We start from the raw sequence: 16,308 nt of genomic DNA, 5'->3' as shown, positions 1-16,308 counted from the left end.
AACAAAAAAAACACAAATTGATATCTTTAAAATGTTCTTCTAGGCAAGGTGCAAACCTGGAATCTCTCTACTAACTAAACAGACTTACCATTCATTCAAAGTCATGGAAAAATACTGATTTTATTAAAAAGCAACATAATATCACTCAAAAATGAACTTTGGACTCTTTTCCTCATTCTGTAAATCCGGTTTAGAGGTGATTAAGTCATTCCATGTGTTACAACCAGCAGTCTATGTTTCAAAAGGTTTTCATTAGTAAAATCTATAGTCCAGAGAAAGTCGTTACATAATTCATAATATGTGCAAAGAAAAGTTGTAATTTTGAGTTTGTTTGTTGTTGTTTTTTTCCCCCCTTTTGGTTCACGACTCTAAAAACATGCTCCATCGTTTGCAACGCTGTTAAAGGAAAACATCTTGTTTGTTTGGAGTCTTTGCTATTTCTTTTACTACGGAGCAAAACGACTGACAATATTTTTTGCCATATTTTTTTAATATAAATTTCTTCCGACGCAAATCCTCATCAGTTTCCCCGTCTCGCCCTTTAAGCTCTCTTTAAGCCACTGTATCAGAAACGGTGGCGGTTTTGGGGCGGCTGGCGTCTAACCCGCTGCTGTGTGCTCCGCAGGGCGAGCTCAATGGACACAAGGGGCTTGTTCCTTCCAACTTTCTAGAAGAAGTGCCTGACGACGTAGACGTTTTTCTCACTGACTCCCCATCTCGGTATCCCCAGGACACTCCGGCGAGGATAAAGACCAAAAGGGTACATGCTCCTTCGCAGTACTAGCCCTCTGTCATCCATTTTACTCTTTTCTGTTCCCTCTATCTCCTTCAGTTCCGTGTCTGTGAGTGTGCGTCTCTCATTGGTTGAAAGGGATTTCAGAGCAATTACACTGTAAATATAATAGATGTTTAAAATCTATGAGGAAAAACAAACAATCAAAACAAAAGAGTAAACTTACAGAGGTACTTTTATTTTTCATTTTTTTACTACTGTGAAAGGGTGTGCATTGTACGATCAATGGAAATACTGTATTCATAAAGCATTCTCAGAGAGGGAGCGAGCCGAACAGACACACTCTCCCTCCTGTGACTTTTTACCCGTGTCTCGGACAAAAAAACCCCAAAAAAACAAAAACAACAGTTAACACTTTTTTGCACACGCCCGTGTAACAGTCTAACAGATGCTTTATGAATATATTCTGTGTTTGACCTGATTGATTTCTATTAGAGTAAATAGTTTTGTTGTACTGAAAGATGATCTATGTAGTCTGTAGCTCAGCATGGTATAATAGTCTAGATGCATGACCCCCTCGAACATTTGATAAAAAACAAACAAACAAAAAAAGATTTCAACTCTAGCATAGTACAACTTTTTTGTATCTACTCCTGAATGCCTTGTTTTGTAAATTGCTTTCTTGTAAAAGTAGCAGAAGCAAAGGTCACTTAGCTTATGTTACCGAACGAGAGGATCATTTCAGACGTAATTATTTACTAAATGTAAATTTGTGCTGTTGATTTCTTTGTGTTTAACAAACGATGCAACTGTTCGAATATTTATAGGTGTCATTAGATTACTCCTTTCCACATGTTGTACTTAGCCATTTTCGCAGTGCTAACTATTGAAATGCCATCACCATATATACTTTTTGTTTTTTATTTCTTTTCTTCACCTGCTTGGCAAAACAGAAGAAGAGTGTTCATTTCACACCTTAACGGCTCTGTTTCCGTCACGTAAGTGAGCAACTGAGGATACCAAGGTTACGCTCTCCTCATCTAACGCAGATGACCTGGGTATGCTTAGTCTCTGGTGCGGACCACGTGCGGCCTTCATTCTTTTTGGACTTGTACCGTTTCCAGATGGTTCAGCAGACATCTTCGCTTCACCAAAACAAAACAAAACAAACAAAAAAAAAACACTCAGCTTTTTTTTCTTACACGGACACACTTACCCTAGCCAACGCATTAGACAAGGAGTGTGGTATCTTCAGTTGTTTCTCTGAGTGTTGTACATTACAATGTCCGTCTCCTGCAAAAAAAAAAAAAAAGTCTCCTGCTGTAACTCATGATATGCTGAAAGGCCATTCTTGCACAATTGCACTGTAAACAATGACAGAAAAAAAAAAAGAAAGAAAAAGTTGCGATTACAAGAACGGCAAATAATTCGATTTCTAAGAGTGCAGAAAGGTAGAACACAAGACCTGAGTAAAATCTATCATGATTAAATCAAACTTTTTTTTTTGTGGACGCAAACACATAGAAACATCTTAAAACAAATAGTTTTTCTCTGATTTTCTTGAAATGCACATTTATGATCAAAGTGGAGCGCTTTTCTGTTTTAGGCTAAAGTATATTCTTGTCAGCAGGAAATTAAACACACACAAGTTATTGTTTACCTGAAAACAGCTGCTTATCCTTAAAGGAGCAGCTCTGTTGTTGTTTAATGAATACCCGGGTATTTTCCTGTGATTTCTACAATAGTTTGGACTCCAAACTTTACCAACTGACCAACACATGCAGTGTTAGACACATTCTCAGATTTCATAGCATAGCTTTTTTTTTTTTTGGCACATTATAATGACACTCTTTTAAAGATTAGCAAAACATCTCACATAAAATAAACCAAAACATTATTTTCCGACATGTGGCGTTTTGTCTTATATTTTGCAAAACTCCATACTTTTCCAGCCTCAGTTATTTTTTTTTTTAAAGATTTTTTTTCAAAACATTAAGCTCAAATTGTACCAATCATAAACTGTCTGCGATGAAGTGAGCTTCTGCTTCAGAGGTGAGGTTTCTATGTATATGTAGCACAATAAATCTCAACTAATTTGCTTTCAGCATCTGAACCCACTTGTAGTTTTTTTACACAGATATGAGGGTTTTTAGCGAGCAACTTCAACTGTGTGATGTGGCAAATCCAAAGTAAAGAAAATATATATGGAGTACGTAAGGAATAACACTGTATGTTAAAATACCTTTTTGTGGGGAAAAAAGGCATCTAATCAACAGAAGAAGACACTGCGCAGCCTCAGAGTGAAGTTTCATTTATTTACATTTACTGCACTGCAAATTGGAGTTCGCCTCGACGAACGTCTCCTCTTCTGAAGTGCAATTGAAAAGAGCCTTTTAGCTCATGATTACAGAACAGTAATGGTGACTAGTAGTATCTTTGTATCTCAGTTGTACCAGTATATATTTATATTTAAGAGGCAAGAAAGTGAATGTGATATCAATATGCCCCAAAATGTAAATCTGTTTGTTCTTTCATAGTCTTTTTTTTTTTTTTTTTTTTTTTTTTTGGAGAAAATCTCACCTTTATGTGAACGTTAGTTAACTCCATCCTTAAATTGTGATGTGTTTCTATAGCGACATCAACAATAAATCTCACCTGGCAGAGGGGGTGGGAGGGAGAGGGGGATGTTTGTCCAAGTGCACAGCACAGCGTCCAGGGAGGTAGACTTAAGAGCTGTATGGTGGCCCTGCAGAGACAGAAAGGACTTAAGACTTAAGGTGGGGGAGTAGTGACTGTGGTGTGAGAGACGGTTGGCTTTTTAACACCCTCAACTGTCCCTTACGGGTCTTCCATTAGGTTCCTTTGGACAAATCGGGTCCGCACAGAAGAGCACCCTCTCCCACAGTGCGTCCACACATCCTCGACTCTGGCCCCGCCACCGTGGGGCCCGGCAGTCCCTTCAGGGCCCCTATGGATATATGCTCCTCCAAAAAGAAAAGGGGACTGCTCTCCAAAGGGAAGAAACTATTACAAAGACTTGGCGCTGTAAGATAATTCTTTGGAAATAGTGGCATCCACTTATATTGTAAAAAAAATAAATAAATAAAAAAAACATGGAAAACGGTGCACAGGTGGCATTTGCGAGCTTAGCAAATGTTTTATTCTTTTACATCTGTTGTATATTAGACTATTTGTATTTTGTTATGGGTTTAAACGCCATATTTTCAATACCGCATTTCATATTATGGGCCCATGACCTATAAGTGTTGGAAGACACATTGTGCTGTGCTGCGTGTACCTCCACGTCTCCGGCTGGTTGCGAGGACAGAGCCCTGAGCGTTCTGCACATGCTCAAAGCCTTGCATTTTATAGAAGAAAAAATCACATAGGTCAGAGTTGTGTGTCTGCATTCAGAAAGCAGAACGTCACAAACAAAAACGAGGGCTAGATTACAGCTTGGAGTTCTTATTTAATCAAATGCAACACGTGGAGCATGTGGATTGGAGCTGGAAGAGAGCAGCCGGTTGAAACATGAGGCTTACGTGCTTTTTACTTCAGCACATTCCCTCCTGAATCCCCTCCTTCAGAGCACATGCAAAAAGGTGTCGGGCTCGTTTAAAGTTGGGGCACGCAGCATACGGACAAATCAGCAGGAAAAAACTAAAAAAAAAAAAAGTCTCTCTTCTGCTCCATTTCAACAGCTGTGGCAGTGGCATGCCTCTCCTCCCCCACAGACTTAGAAAACAAGCACATTCTGTATCTACTACAGGGTCTCTGCAGTGAATACCTGTTAATCAAACCTCCATGTATTTGCCTTATAATCGCACAATGGTTAGTGACATGTCAAGCAGTTGCATTTTTTTTTCTTGGCGTTTGCAGACGTTACTCCTAACTTGATATGCAGGGTGAGTCCTGTTTTCTACAGAGCTGTCAGATTCCCATGTTTAAATTTTTTTTTAAAAATCCTCCCTTCATAGCAAATTCTAGACTGATTAGTCAAGTTGTGCCACCATATTGATGCAGTGCAAAATAATAGGATTAGTTTGTCAAACGAACCCATAGGATTGATTTTTTTTTTTTACTGTAGCACCATCATTGTGCAGCAGTCGATTTCCTGCATGCAACCGTTGGACTGTAGGTTTTAGTTACTTAACAGCAGTAAACTATGAGACACAAGGCTACCTCTATGCTGCCCTTCCCATCTCTCCACCTGTGTTCTTACAGTCTGTCAATGATGCCTGTTGTACGTCTCAAATTCCATTGCTGCAGGATACAAGTACTGTATGTCTGTCTGTCAATATATATTCAGATATCTACACCTTAATGTAGTGAATGTACAAAGAATTGAAAGCCAATGTATTATCCGAGCTGCCCAAACAGGATTGTGCAGACGTCCGACTTTGTGCATGAGCTGATCAGTCCGTCTCCTCCCATCTCCTCGTGCCGCCTCCCTCCCACCATCTCATCCTCCAGCACATTTAAAGTTGAGCCTATGTTTTCTATATACGAGTTAAACTGCCAAAAAAAAAAGAGGAAAAAAAGAGAATGTATGCAAAACATTCTAACTTTCTTACAATTTTCGGCCAAGCAGCCATGATAATCTACAGCAAACTGTTGATCATCCGTTCCTCTTTATGGACCATGTCCACAGACATTGCTTTTATTTGAGTGACTGCAACTCTTTTTGTACTTTGTCCATTTGTAAAATTGTTTTTAAATGTTTATACTTGATTTTCAAACTGCCTTTTTTGTACATTTAAATTTCTAATCAGACAGTGCAAGCTTTCCCCATGGTGTCTTTAAGAGCATATTATGTCTGCAATCGTGTGCTAGCTTTCTGAGAAGAAATTATCAGCCTATACTGATGGTTACAAATTATTGTGTGGGTGTGCATGTGCAATCTTTTTTAAAAAGATAAATAAATTTAATATTTTTAAATGCTTGTGTTTCGTCTTGAAATGACAGATCACAAACACCAAAATGTCTGAACATTTATTTAAACAACCAACGTAATTCTGAACTGTACTATTCTAACAGTTTCTCTTGACAGTTTTTTTTTAAAACACACACAAAAAAAACCCAACTGTGTAACTTAATTACACATAACAATAACATGCAGGACCACATACAAACTGCTTTTCTCTAACAAAATAACACTCTTATAGGAAAATTGAGTGGGTGACAAAACAACAACGGTCCTTTAAAGATAGAAAAGGTAGTCGTCCAGCTTGACGTTGGGCTGCTTGTGAATGCTCTGCCCAACCAGGAAAGCCAGCTTATGGCCGTACTGGCAGGGAGCAGGAACACGGATGATCCCCTAAAGCACAAACGAGAGGGAAAAACAAACATGAGCTGCAAAGAATAAATCATTTCTGACATTTTAAAAAAGATTAATCATATGCAAGATTTAGCATGAGCTTTGTTACATTATAGGTGTAAGAATATATATAATGTTTGGGCAGGTTGTTTTCGCCATAATTACCTGAACCTGGAATAAACGGGTTCAGGTTTTATCCAACTTAAGGTAGATAAAACCTGAACCAGTTTTATCCAACATGAGAGCTGAATCAAAGCTTGAGTTGGCAGGAACACCCAGATGTGTAATCTCTTTTTAAACTAACCTAAATGTTGTTTAGCCTTAACAGAGCAACTTGATTAGGCTGAGAAATTATTTCAACTATCAGGCTATTTCTCCAAAAAATATCCAAATATGATTTCTCCTGCTGAAAAATCCTGTAGTCCATTTCTGAACCTGCCCACCTGCCAGTTGTAGTACATGTGACAGAGCTTGTACGTGAGCCGCTGCATGTGGTCAGGCTTCAGTCCGCTGGTGTCGTAGACGACGTTGTAGTGAGTGGGTGAAACGCTTCCGGATCTGACAGACTGGCTCACGATGTAGAAGTCGTACCTGGTGAGGAGAAAAGTACAGCTCGTTTTATTTTCTAGCTACAGCATCAAGACATGCCTAGAGGGACAGTTAAAACGTACCACTCTGGACGGGTGACCTCCGTGTCAATGACGGTACCCGGTGGTGGGTTGGTGAACTTGTCGCCGATCATGGTGAAAAACCTGCTGCTGATGCGCTTCTTGACCACCACCACACTCAGCTTGGGCCTACAATGAGGAGATGAAGCTCATTATAAACACAAAGAACAGAGGCCAGGTTTTAATGCTCCGATAAACCAGATCTGTGAAATGCTCTTATGCCATTCCCTACAAACTATGTAGGAACCAAGATACATTAGTTCAACAGAGGAAACCACTGCATAGTACCTCCAAACGAACAATGCATTAGCTTTGGAGGAAATCTTTTTAGCCAACAAACTTACTCATAGTCCTCCCCCAGGGACTTGATGGAGTCCATCATCTGAGCCACCTCGTAGTTGACGACACTTTGTAACTGGCCGTCTCCTACTCCGTCCCGGTACACAATGATGCGAGATGGCAGGCAGTTATTGAACTTCAGGTAGTCTTTCAGGGCACCTAGGTGAAAAAGGGCAGTCTTCTTTTAGGAAGAAGTTTTACGGAATAAAGGTGTTGAGCAGGAAAAAAAAGAACCTTACCAGTCAGGGCCATTTTCAGTCCATCCATTATTTCCTGACCTTTGTGCTGCAGGACACACTTTGAGTACCATCTTGGAGAAAAATAAAAAGCAAAATGCTACTAAGTGACTGAAGACAAAGATTAAGGCGTCTATAAAACAACCAATTCAATGTCATAAAGTGCACACGTTAAGCCCAATTGAACTATGAGTATGATAAAGCTGGATCAGTCTCTGTTGCGGCTGCTAACCTGCTCATGGTCGGGTTGAGGCTTGCCACCAGAGCGCCGATGGACCGCTTCCCAGCAGACGTGTCATGGTAGCAGTCAATGCCCACAATCATCAGCTGTTTGAGCTGCATGAATCACACTTTGGTCATTCAGTGAAATATCCATATCAAATGTTAATGCTAATCTTAAACACAAAGCACTAAAACCACTGAACTTACTTTTACCTAAAACTGATTACAAATGAATAATGATTTCTGAAAGAAAAACCATAAACCCCATCAACTCACCAATAAGAGCCAAGAATGGAAATATGCAACATGAAGAAATCAAGAGGCAGGAATGTCAAAAATGTTCCTGGACTTACAGGGATCTCCACACTCCACAGCTCTCCTCCCATTTTGCAGGCCATCTGCAGGGCGATCTTCGTTGCCACAGTCATGAGCGCCTGAGGTCGGCTGAGGGTGCGGGCCACCACACACTGGCTGGGAGTCGGACAGTCCAAACAAAGGTACTTCTTAATGCTGTCGTACTTGTCCTTGTTGCTGTTGGGAAGGACAACCACCACCTAGAAATTATAATTACAAAAACAAAGTTAGAAAATGGAAAATAATTTAACTATTCTAGTCAAAGATATAAAAATGTTAGCATGTAGATTTTCACATTTTTAAATTTGTATTATACAAGTTTAATGGAGTGTTTTGTGCCGAATACTTTATGGAAAAACGTTCACATTAAAATTATTTGCAATCTACATAATGCCAAATTTTACAACACTTGCCAGCAGTGGACTTAAAGTCTAATAAAAGAGTATTTAAGAAAATGGGTTGTTATTGTCTATAGTCACATAGCATATGCTCTGCATTCAGATTAATAGCAAATGTATAAGATCCCCCAACGTCCCCTATGGAGAATTAATAAAGTTACATCTTATCTTATTCCAGAACAAACCATTTGAGTCTGTTGTCCCACGTTGTGCTGCAGAGCTTTGAGGAGAGACAGCTGGTTGTCTTCAAACTCAATTCTGTATAAGAAGGAAAACTAGGTTAAAAGAAATAAGAAACTAAATGGTCTTACTTACCTTGCAACATATTAATAGTTAAAAATCTACTTTATTGCCACCAACAATTAACAGCTACACCACAACATTTTAGAGGGAACAAAATGTGATGGATGGAAATCTGAAGTAGGACAAAGGACTCACATTATAGGCCTTTGCATCCGGATGCCGATGGGCCCGGAGACTTTGTGCAGGGTTTGCAGGAGGGACTGCGCTTCGTTGCTGTTGCGTCGAGAGTGGAACAAGAGCCAGTTGTCCAGTGGGGGAGCGCTTATCACAGGTATGCCACGCATCTCTCTGGACCAGTCAGCTGATTGGGGGTTGTAATCATACTAGAGGACATAATAGCGATACATAAACTCAGGATAAATTCAATCGATTCTAAGGGCAAAGTTCTGGATTGGGAACACACGGATCTTGGTCCTTGGTAAATCCTCTCTCCTCCAAGGACTCTGCCAGTCAGGTTCAGAAGTTTCTCGTCAAAGCTGAGTCCCCATTTCGACATCTCCGACTGCGCATCAGCGTTCCTTAGAGGTAAAAGAAACTACGTTTGACAACATGTTTGCAGAAAGGCTGACACAAAATGTGTGGTTTTCATTTAAAATATTAACATACTGGTATCGAATTAAGGCAATTTTATAAAATAGCTTTACTTTTTTTAAGGCTTGGAATTATTACAATGTTTGATGTGGTCATAAAGCATGCAAGTTGACATTTATTTCCACCTACTTGTGAATGCTCGTTATAAATCTGTTGAGCTGCCTCTCCCTCTGGTCTGGGTTCAGTCTGGTGTGTGTGCTCAACTCCTTCATTATGGTGAAGTCATTCCGCATCTTATCAGTCAACCCTGTAAAATATGATTCACTTTTTACATATTCAACAAATTATGCATTACATCAAGGCTACTTTGAATATGAATTGACTAATCAAAAATCATCAGCAGAATTTTCAGCAATCACCTGACATTATGCAGCACGGCCAACAGACACTGAAATACTTTTGTGTCTATACATGGTTGCAAATACATTTTCACTCCTGCAACAAATTAAGCAATACATTTTTCCATTGTTGCAGCTTAAAACCCCACCTGTGAGGTAGCACAGTTCTGGCACGAGCATTGCCGGGCCAGGAGGGGGCGCTCCAGGAAGGCCCATCTTCTTCACATGGCTAACCAGCAGCACCTGGTTCACATCATGGATGTCCAGACCGTATTGCTATGGAAAAAAATAGATCCAGAGTAGAAAGGAAAATAATCAGGCTGTTTTAAACTCGCACACAATTACTGTCGGGAAATGTTTTTTTTTTTTTTTTTTTTTGTGGTTGCATCTTTAAATCAAAACCGGCACATAAGACACACTGTGGACTAACCAAGAGCATTTTGTGTTTTAACGCTTACGTTCTTGTAGTAGTTCTTAAAAGAGATTTCTGTGTCTCCTCTGGTGAAAGTGTTGCTGGGAGTGTGATCCCAGGCAATGTCATCAACCCTGTAGGTTTTGTTGTTGTACCTTAAAATGAAAAACATTATGTAGGAACCAGGTCTTGGAATATGTGTAAGATATTTATAATTATTACAACAGAAGCCACTTAAAGTTTAAAAACATGGAAACAACTACAAGGATGTGTCGGGTCTTACTTTGTGAGAACGATCTGGCCAATCAGCTCCTTGGCACAGATGTCAGTGTAGCGTTCTCTTCCACACTGCTGCCTCAGATTGATCATGAGGTCGAGCACCGTCTCACTACGAAGCACCTTGTGGCTCACGTCGGTGCACATCATGATGGAGGACTCATAATTGAGGATGGTGGTGGAGTACCCCGGCCAAATTGTTAATCTAAAAACAAGACAAAATAAAAAAGCCTTGGTGATCACAAATCCGAAAGAAACTTTAAAACTAACAACCTGCAATCAGTAGTTCTTTTTTTTTCCTCCTTATTGGTTGACCAGCTTTTAGTTTCTTTCAACATTTATCAACTAAGACAAAATTTTCCACGCAAGGACAAAACATCTGCTCTGCTCTTGTCAGTTGATTGTATTGTTACTGAAAAATGTTACTAATGTTGAAACATGTTGATTTTAAACGTAAGCAAATCAAATAAATAACCAACATACTTGTGCTGTCGGATCTCATGTGGCTCATTGGGGTTGTAGTAGTTGCGTCCAATCTGCTGCATGTTCAAAACTCTCAGGATCCTGTGAAATTCAATGCAATAAATGAGATGACTACAAGTTCTCAACGAGGCTCCTGATGTTGTTTTAGCCCTCTGACCTACCGTCTGAAGATGAGGTTGTAAAACTGAATGCACACTGGTGATGTGGGTGGCAGCTCGTTTGTCAAGGTGACGGTTATCAAAACCTTCTCCTTATTCCTCGTCTCACTATAGAGGACAGTCTCCTAAAAATTCATCATAAAAAAAAACAAAACAAAAAAAACAAAGCTAGATAATCAAATAAACAGAAAGCTCTTAAAAGTGCAAAAATAGGACAACAGCCATTTAATATTACTGTGAGCACATTTTTTTCTTTTACATGACTGATGACAGCAGAAACGTTTTAACCATTTCACTGAAATCTGAAATATTCTATTAGTTGGTTTAAACTTTTAGATCCGCAGAGGCTGACCCAGTTAAAACCATTAAAACATCTGCAGGAGGTGCTGGAGGTGGAACTGAAGAGACTCATGCTGCACCTTGCTGTGCAGTCTGTGAGGCAGGAAGAGAAGAGCGCCATCGAAGTTCCGAGCTGTACCAAGGACTTCCGAGTGCTGGAAGAGGAGGGCAGATCTCAGGCGCCGCGACTCCATTGCAGGTTTGAAGTCCACGTGGTACTGATAAAGAATCCACTGAGGGCGAGACAGGATCCGGAAGAAGTTTGCAGTCAACTTGATGGTGGCACCAGATGTTCCTGTAGGAGTGTGCACACATATGACCTTTACGATATTCCTCATCACACACACAAAAATAAATATATATATATATATATATATTCCAGTAGATGTAATGGTAATGGACTGACCAGTCTTTGATTCCTTCACATGTTCCATCGCCTGTCTGGTGTATACTCCTGTGTCATGAAAGTCCCGTCGGCGTCCGCCTCGTTCTCCAAGCTTCACTTGTTGAAATCCAGTTGAGATCTGCAGAACAGCTTTAAACAGAATTTAAACTGTTCACAAAAAGCGGTGTGACAAAACTGAAAGTTAATACAGAGCACAGTGCAACTGGGAAGTATCCATATTTTATCCAAATGTGAAAAAAAGTGAAGCTTTCCAGATGCACTGTAAATATAGACTGAATATATTATTCATATATCATATATCATTATTGCAAACAAGTCCTAGAAATCTGTCAAAAGTTCAGACTCCCACATGCTTTTTATATTTTAATGCCCTATTTCCAGCATTCACAAACTTTATTTCACCTTCTCTGGCTATGGCTCCAGGGGCGCCCTTCTGTCTGCCTCGGCCAACCAGCTCGCCCTCTGCTGGAGGGGGAGGTGCTGGTGCCACCTCATGGGCCTGGGTCTGCCAAAGACCAAAAGAATAAGAATAAAGTTTCAAATCCTGTTGAGGACTGGAGTTGGAGACGCCAAGTTTAATAGCTAATGTATTCACATACCTGTATACAATAAGTAAAGAAAAATCAAGTAATTTAATTTGTGAAAATGTGCTTAAATGACCAACAATGTGTGGATTCCATCAAAAACCATTTCTATTTAAATACCAGCATATGTAAACATGCATATAAGGTCATTCTTCAATTACAATATGCTACACAATCTAAGGAGCTATTGTAAAATTTTTTAATGTAAGCATTAAAAAAATAGTAAGATTTTTTTTTAAGCATTTTCACAACTAATCATTAATTTTAACTCTTAACTTGTATGCACATATATATATATATATAGGTACGTTTCAATTTATTGCAACCAAAATGGGAATATTTTTCACATAACCAAAGCCATGTTCAAGTTTATATTTACAAGTTTCATATTATGCACCATTTTCTAAATAACATGTACAGTGTAAAACTTTCCCAGCCGAGTATATTTTTTTATGGAGTCGTTTGAATGGGTCTCGACTAAAGATGGCCTGGATGCCAAAAGAAGGCAGCAATGCAGCGTGTAGTTAGAAAACGAAGTGAAACTTACCGCTCCGGGCGCTGCCGTGTCTTGGCCACGTGCTCTGCCTCTTGATCTTGCTCGTGCACGACCGGTCATTGTCGGTTACTCTGCAACGGCACAACTCCTAGAGGAAAAAAGGGGATTTCTTTCGCTTTTTCTTTTATTGTGGATGGGGAATTTCAAAGCACACTAACGAACAACTCGATGTACTTTACTAACAAAAGCGCACTAGTATGAGTCGCATACAAAGAGAAAACTATGGGTCCTGAAGGGAGACGAAGGCCTCAGGGTTAACTTGCGGCTAGCTCACCAGGTGCAAGCTAATTTTTGGAAACCGGAAAAAATAAAAAGATAAACATACATTTACTGTACATTACTGTACGTCATTTCAAACATATACATATTTTTGATTTAACAAATTTCTAGGCAAATTGTTGAAAATTAACAAATTTTGAAATACTTTTTTTTTTAACTCGGCAGGGACGTTCGTTTAGGAAGCTATTTGGTCATTGTCGGTATGTTTTTTGTTTGTCTATTTTAATCTATTAAAGTTTACTTACTTTTTAAATAATTCTTCGCAAACAGAAACGTTTCGCGCAGATCCCATCCAGAATCGAAAAGACTAAATGTTGCTCCTAATTTGCTTAAGTACTCCAATGAAACATATATTAATACGCCACTTCAATTTTATTTTCCTCCTCGTAATATGCCTTATAACTAAATATTGTGTCGTTAGTAATGTCTTTCTTTTAAAAACCACAACAGAGACTTTACATAAGGACTTATGAAGACATAAGCACATGTAATGTTTGGGAACTAGTTTTCCGGGCGGATTAATCTTTTCAACATGTTGCAGTTCTCTGTGGGATTTTTAGTAGCTGGTATCGCTTTTATTGCCACTAGATGGAGACAAAGACAAGAAATAACTAGCAGTCCATACTTGATTGTGGCCAAGGTACACAAACTCACCCTAATAGGTGCTGATGAAGCTTAGAACCCAAACAAATGTTTGTGGCGGCACGTAATACACAACAAAGTGACTTTGACACTTAGCAGTTAATTCATAATCTGTTTAGCTTTCTAAACGCACGTTAACCTCAGGGTTAACTTGAGGCCTTGAAAAATGTCCATATAGTGACATTTTTCAATATGTCACTATATGGAAAAAAAAATAATCAAAATTGGGTTTGGTATTAAAAAATCTTATTCGAGGCCATTCACTTCAAAGATGGAAGCATGCCCTAAGATTTTTAGATTTGAACCAAGACCCTATTTTATGTATGTATTTATTTATTTTTATTAGAATAATTAATTTTATTAAAAAAAATGTCAACACTTAAAAAAAGTTAACTGATCATTTCTAAAGAAAGTGATGAAAAAAACCCCATACATTTATAAAGTCAGAAATTAATCTAAGGCTCTTCTTTTAAGATATGCCTCATCATGAGTTATCATTTCCTGACAAACTTTTCTACTCTGCTCTAGATTTGACTATCTGAAAGAGGACTTGGCACCTCAGAGGGCATTTTGGGAGGATGTATGCAAGTCTTTCATGTCTGAGATCTAAGAGTGATTACATATTCAAACCTGAGGGACGATTCTAGGAGGACCTACTTTTGTTACTGTTTACCTGCTGGAAGAAGACTGAGGGGAGATGAAGCAAAAAGGCATTGACTTGAATGTCATCAAGCCTGATTGTTGTGCAAAAGGAGGAAACGTATATAGAGCTAAAGATAGGCAAAACATTTCCCGTTGCACATTTTGGGAATGCAGCAGTTTGAGACATGATTCAACACATTGTGCTGCCACAAAAAATGCAGCACTGTAAAAACCGATACAAAATAGGATGGGTGAGATCTCTTCATAAACACCTCTATTCCTAAAAAAAAAAAAAAAGAAGAAGAAAAAAATACAACCACAAAGGCTTGTGGAAAAAAAAAAAAGTAAAATGAAAGAAAAAAGAAGAAAACAGGGCCAGTGAGAGGACTGCAAGCTGAGTGGTGTGAGGCTGAGAAAGGTGCACCCTGCCAGGGACGTTGATGAATGCGCTTCAGGCTTCAAGCTCGCCCCGCAGCCTCCAGCCGTGTGGATTCCACGCTTACGCTAATCATGCTCTGTGAGATACCACGGCCCAGAGCTGATGAAAGGGAACACGGAACACGGTTAGTATCTCAAACCGGCTGCACTTTCACAAAACACACAGCTTTCACAAACATGTTTCTGTGTCGATTTGCCGCGTCTGTTTTCAACCTAATTTCCTGGTTTAATCATTAAAAACAAAACAAGATCAAAGCTTCCGTTTTACATAATTCACAGCGACTCCATTAAGCTTGAACTCTTGATTGCAGAACCAGAGCAAGAGGGGATTCCGGATAATAAGTATCTACCATACCATGATATCTGTAAGCGGGTTATGGAAATTAGATTATTCTCTTTCCAACCATGGAAACCTAATCTGCTCCGCATCAGTGTGTTTCTCTTAAGAAGACGCAGGCGGCGCATAACACAAACAACATCATGAGCTTCTAAAGCTTTTGAAAAATAAGCTATTAGAGTAAGCATGAGGTTTAAAAGCTAATTATGGCACTTATACAGTGAAACCTATATACACTGCAACATCTTTTTTTTATTTGTTCCTGTAGGCCTACATAATAGTTCTTACAAATCTTTACTTCCAAATGTCAAATTTGAAGAGGGGGTTGGGGGGGATGGTTTACATTTACATTTTTTAGCACCAACAGCAAAGATTCAGGAAGAGCCCGAAAATAAATGCATCTTTTGAATCTCGGACACAACATTTTAGGAAAACTTTCCTTTTAAATCTCAATTTAAAAAAAAAAAACAACAAAAAAACAAAATCACCAGCGACACACCTAATGGCAACTCTGCTTCCAATACTTTGAACGACCCCAACTTAGCAAACAGCACATGGTCTTCTCCTGTAAGATTTCATAAAGCTGGAGAACCCAGAGAAGAGGATCTTTGAGGGTTTCTCTTTACTCAAGTTGTCTGTCCTCTCCTTTACTCACCCCGGATGTTTTTCATAAGGATTGGATCCAAAAGTTGAGTGAGTCATCGAAGAAAGCCATGTTGTGTCTTCTGGACACATCTGATGTCACATCTAAATGTAGCAAACAGTTCTGTTTAAATCCTAGTTACCCTTGGGGAAACTCCACACATTTCTGTTTGTGATGGTAGGACAGGAAACGTATTTATCAAGCAAATAAGAAATCACAGTGTATCCTGGATGAAAATGAATGCAGATTAAGGAACAATAAACATGTTTTAAAATAAAAGAACAACAAATTGTGTTTTTCAAAATTTCATGTTATGATTAATAAAATGTTTAAATGAAATTACGTGTATTCCAGCTATGACAGGACCCCGCATAATCATGCTTTTGGTGCCCCTTATGTGCACTGACACTGGAAGACTTTCAGTGAATTAAGATGTTAAAATTATCATTTTTTTTATATATGCATTTTTTTTTTCAAATTAAAGAAATAGTTAATTTTACAACACCTAGAAACTTTTAGCAGTAAAATAAACAAATTTTTCAACACATTTTTTGCTTGGACTCGTGTGACAGATTTTCTTCGCTGCATTGTGAAACGAAGTCAGTTTCCGTGAA

The 16,308-nt window shown here is 38.9% G+C and overlaps 2 protein-coding genes across 17 annotated transcripts in view; one reads left to right on the top strand and one right to left on the bottom strand.

Moving 5' to 3' along the window:
* The window catches only part of rimbp2b (RIMS binding protein 2b), a 72,054-nt gene extending 67,661 nt beyond the window's left edge, over positions 1–4,393 (top strand). For 7 of the 14 annotated variants that reach the window (XM_015014357.1, XM_015014362.1, XM_015014349.1 and 4 more), the window contains 2 exons: positions 626–760; positions 3,590–4,393. In XM_015014357.1, the coding sequence (XP_014869843.1) occupies positions 626–760; positions 3,590–3,787 (333 nt within the window). In that variant the 3' untranslated portion in view covers positions 3,788–4,393. Of the gene's footprint in view, positions 1–625; positions 761–1,686; positions 2,253–3,366; positions 3,455–3,589 lie in introns of those variants that run through there. The other 7 variants (XM_015014363.1, XM_015014361.1, XM_015014355.1 and 4 more) reach the window with 4 other exon arrangements.
* Positions 4,394–5,710: 1,317 nt separating this feature from the next.
* piwil1 (piwi-like RNA-mediated gene silencing 1) lies at positions 5,711–13,339 on the bottom strand. Of its 3 annotated transcripts, none has more exons than XM_015014364.1 (21): positions 13,238–13,339; positions 12,705–12,801; positions 11,976–12,078; positions 11,574–11,702; positions 11,248–11,462; positions 10,832–10,953; positions 10,671–10,751; positions 10,195–10,392; positions 9,958–10,066; positions 9,649–9,775; positions 9,291–9,408; positions 8,974–9,088; positions 8,706–8,893; positions 8,453–8,525; positions 7,869–8,069; positions 7,526–7,629; positions 7,297–7,367; positions 7,063–7,216; positions 6,722–6,847; positions 6,494–6,641; positions 5,711–6,050 (listed from the first exon to the last, which is right to left on the bottom strand). In XM_015014364.1, exons 2-21 carry the CDS (start codon positions 12,771–12,773, stop codon positions 5,934–5,936), a joined length of 2,568 nt encoding a protein of 855 aa, XP_014869850.1. In that variant the 5' UTR covers positions 12,774–12,801; positions 13,238–13,339; the 3' UTR covers positions 5,711–5,933. The 3 variants fall into 3 exon arrangements, with proteins under 3 accessions (XP_014869850.1, XP_014869851.1, XP_014869854.1); XM_015014365.1 differs by having other exon boundaries at positions 12,705–12,798; positions 13,238–13,326; XM_015014368.1 differs by having other exon boundaries at positions 12,705–12,784; positions 13,238–13,306.
* Between the last annotated feature and the right edge of the window lie 2,969 nt (positions 13,340–16,308).

Source organism: Poecilia latipinna, unplaced genomic scaffold (assembly GCF_001443285.1).
Source record: "Poecilia latipinna isolate Pla-1442-1.1 unplaced genomic scaffold, P_latipinna-1.0 Scaffold1809, whole genome shotgun sequence".
NCBI classification, from domain to species: Eukaryota; Metazoa; Chordata; class Actinopteri; order Cyprinodontiformes; family Poeciliidae; genus Poecilia; species Poecilia latipinna.
Note: the sequence above shows the minus strand (reverse complement) of the source record. Positions and strands in the feature narration are given on the sequence as shown.

Coding starts and splice junctions, on each gene's coding strand:
- piwil1 (XM_015014364.1), bottom strand. CDS start 12,773: ATGACCGGTCGTGCACGAGCAAGATCAAGAGGCAGAGCACGTGGCCAA. Junction 12,079..12,704: donor ACACGGCAGCGCCCGGAGCG/GTAAGTTTCACT, acceptor GGTCTTTGGCAG/ACCCAGGCCCATGAGGTGGC. Junction 6,642..6,721: donor GAGGTCACCCGTCCAGAGTG/GTACGTTTTAAC, acceptor TCTCCTCACCAG/GTACGACTTCTACATCGTGA.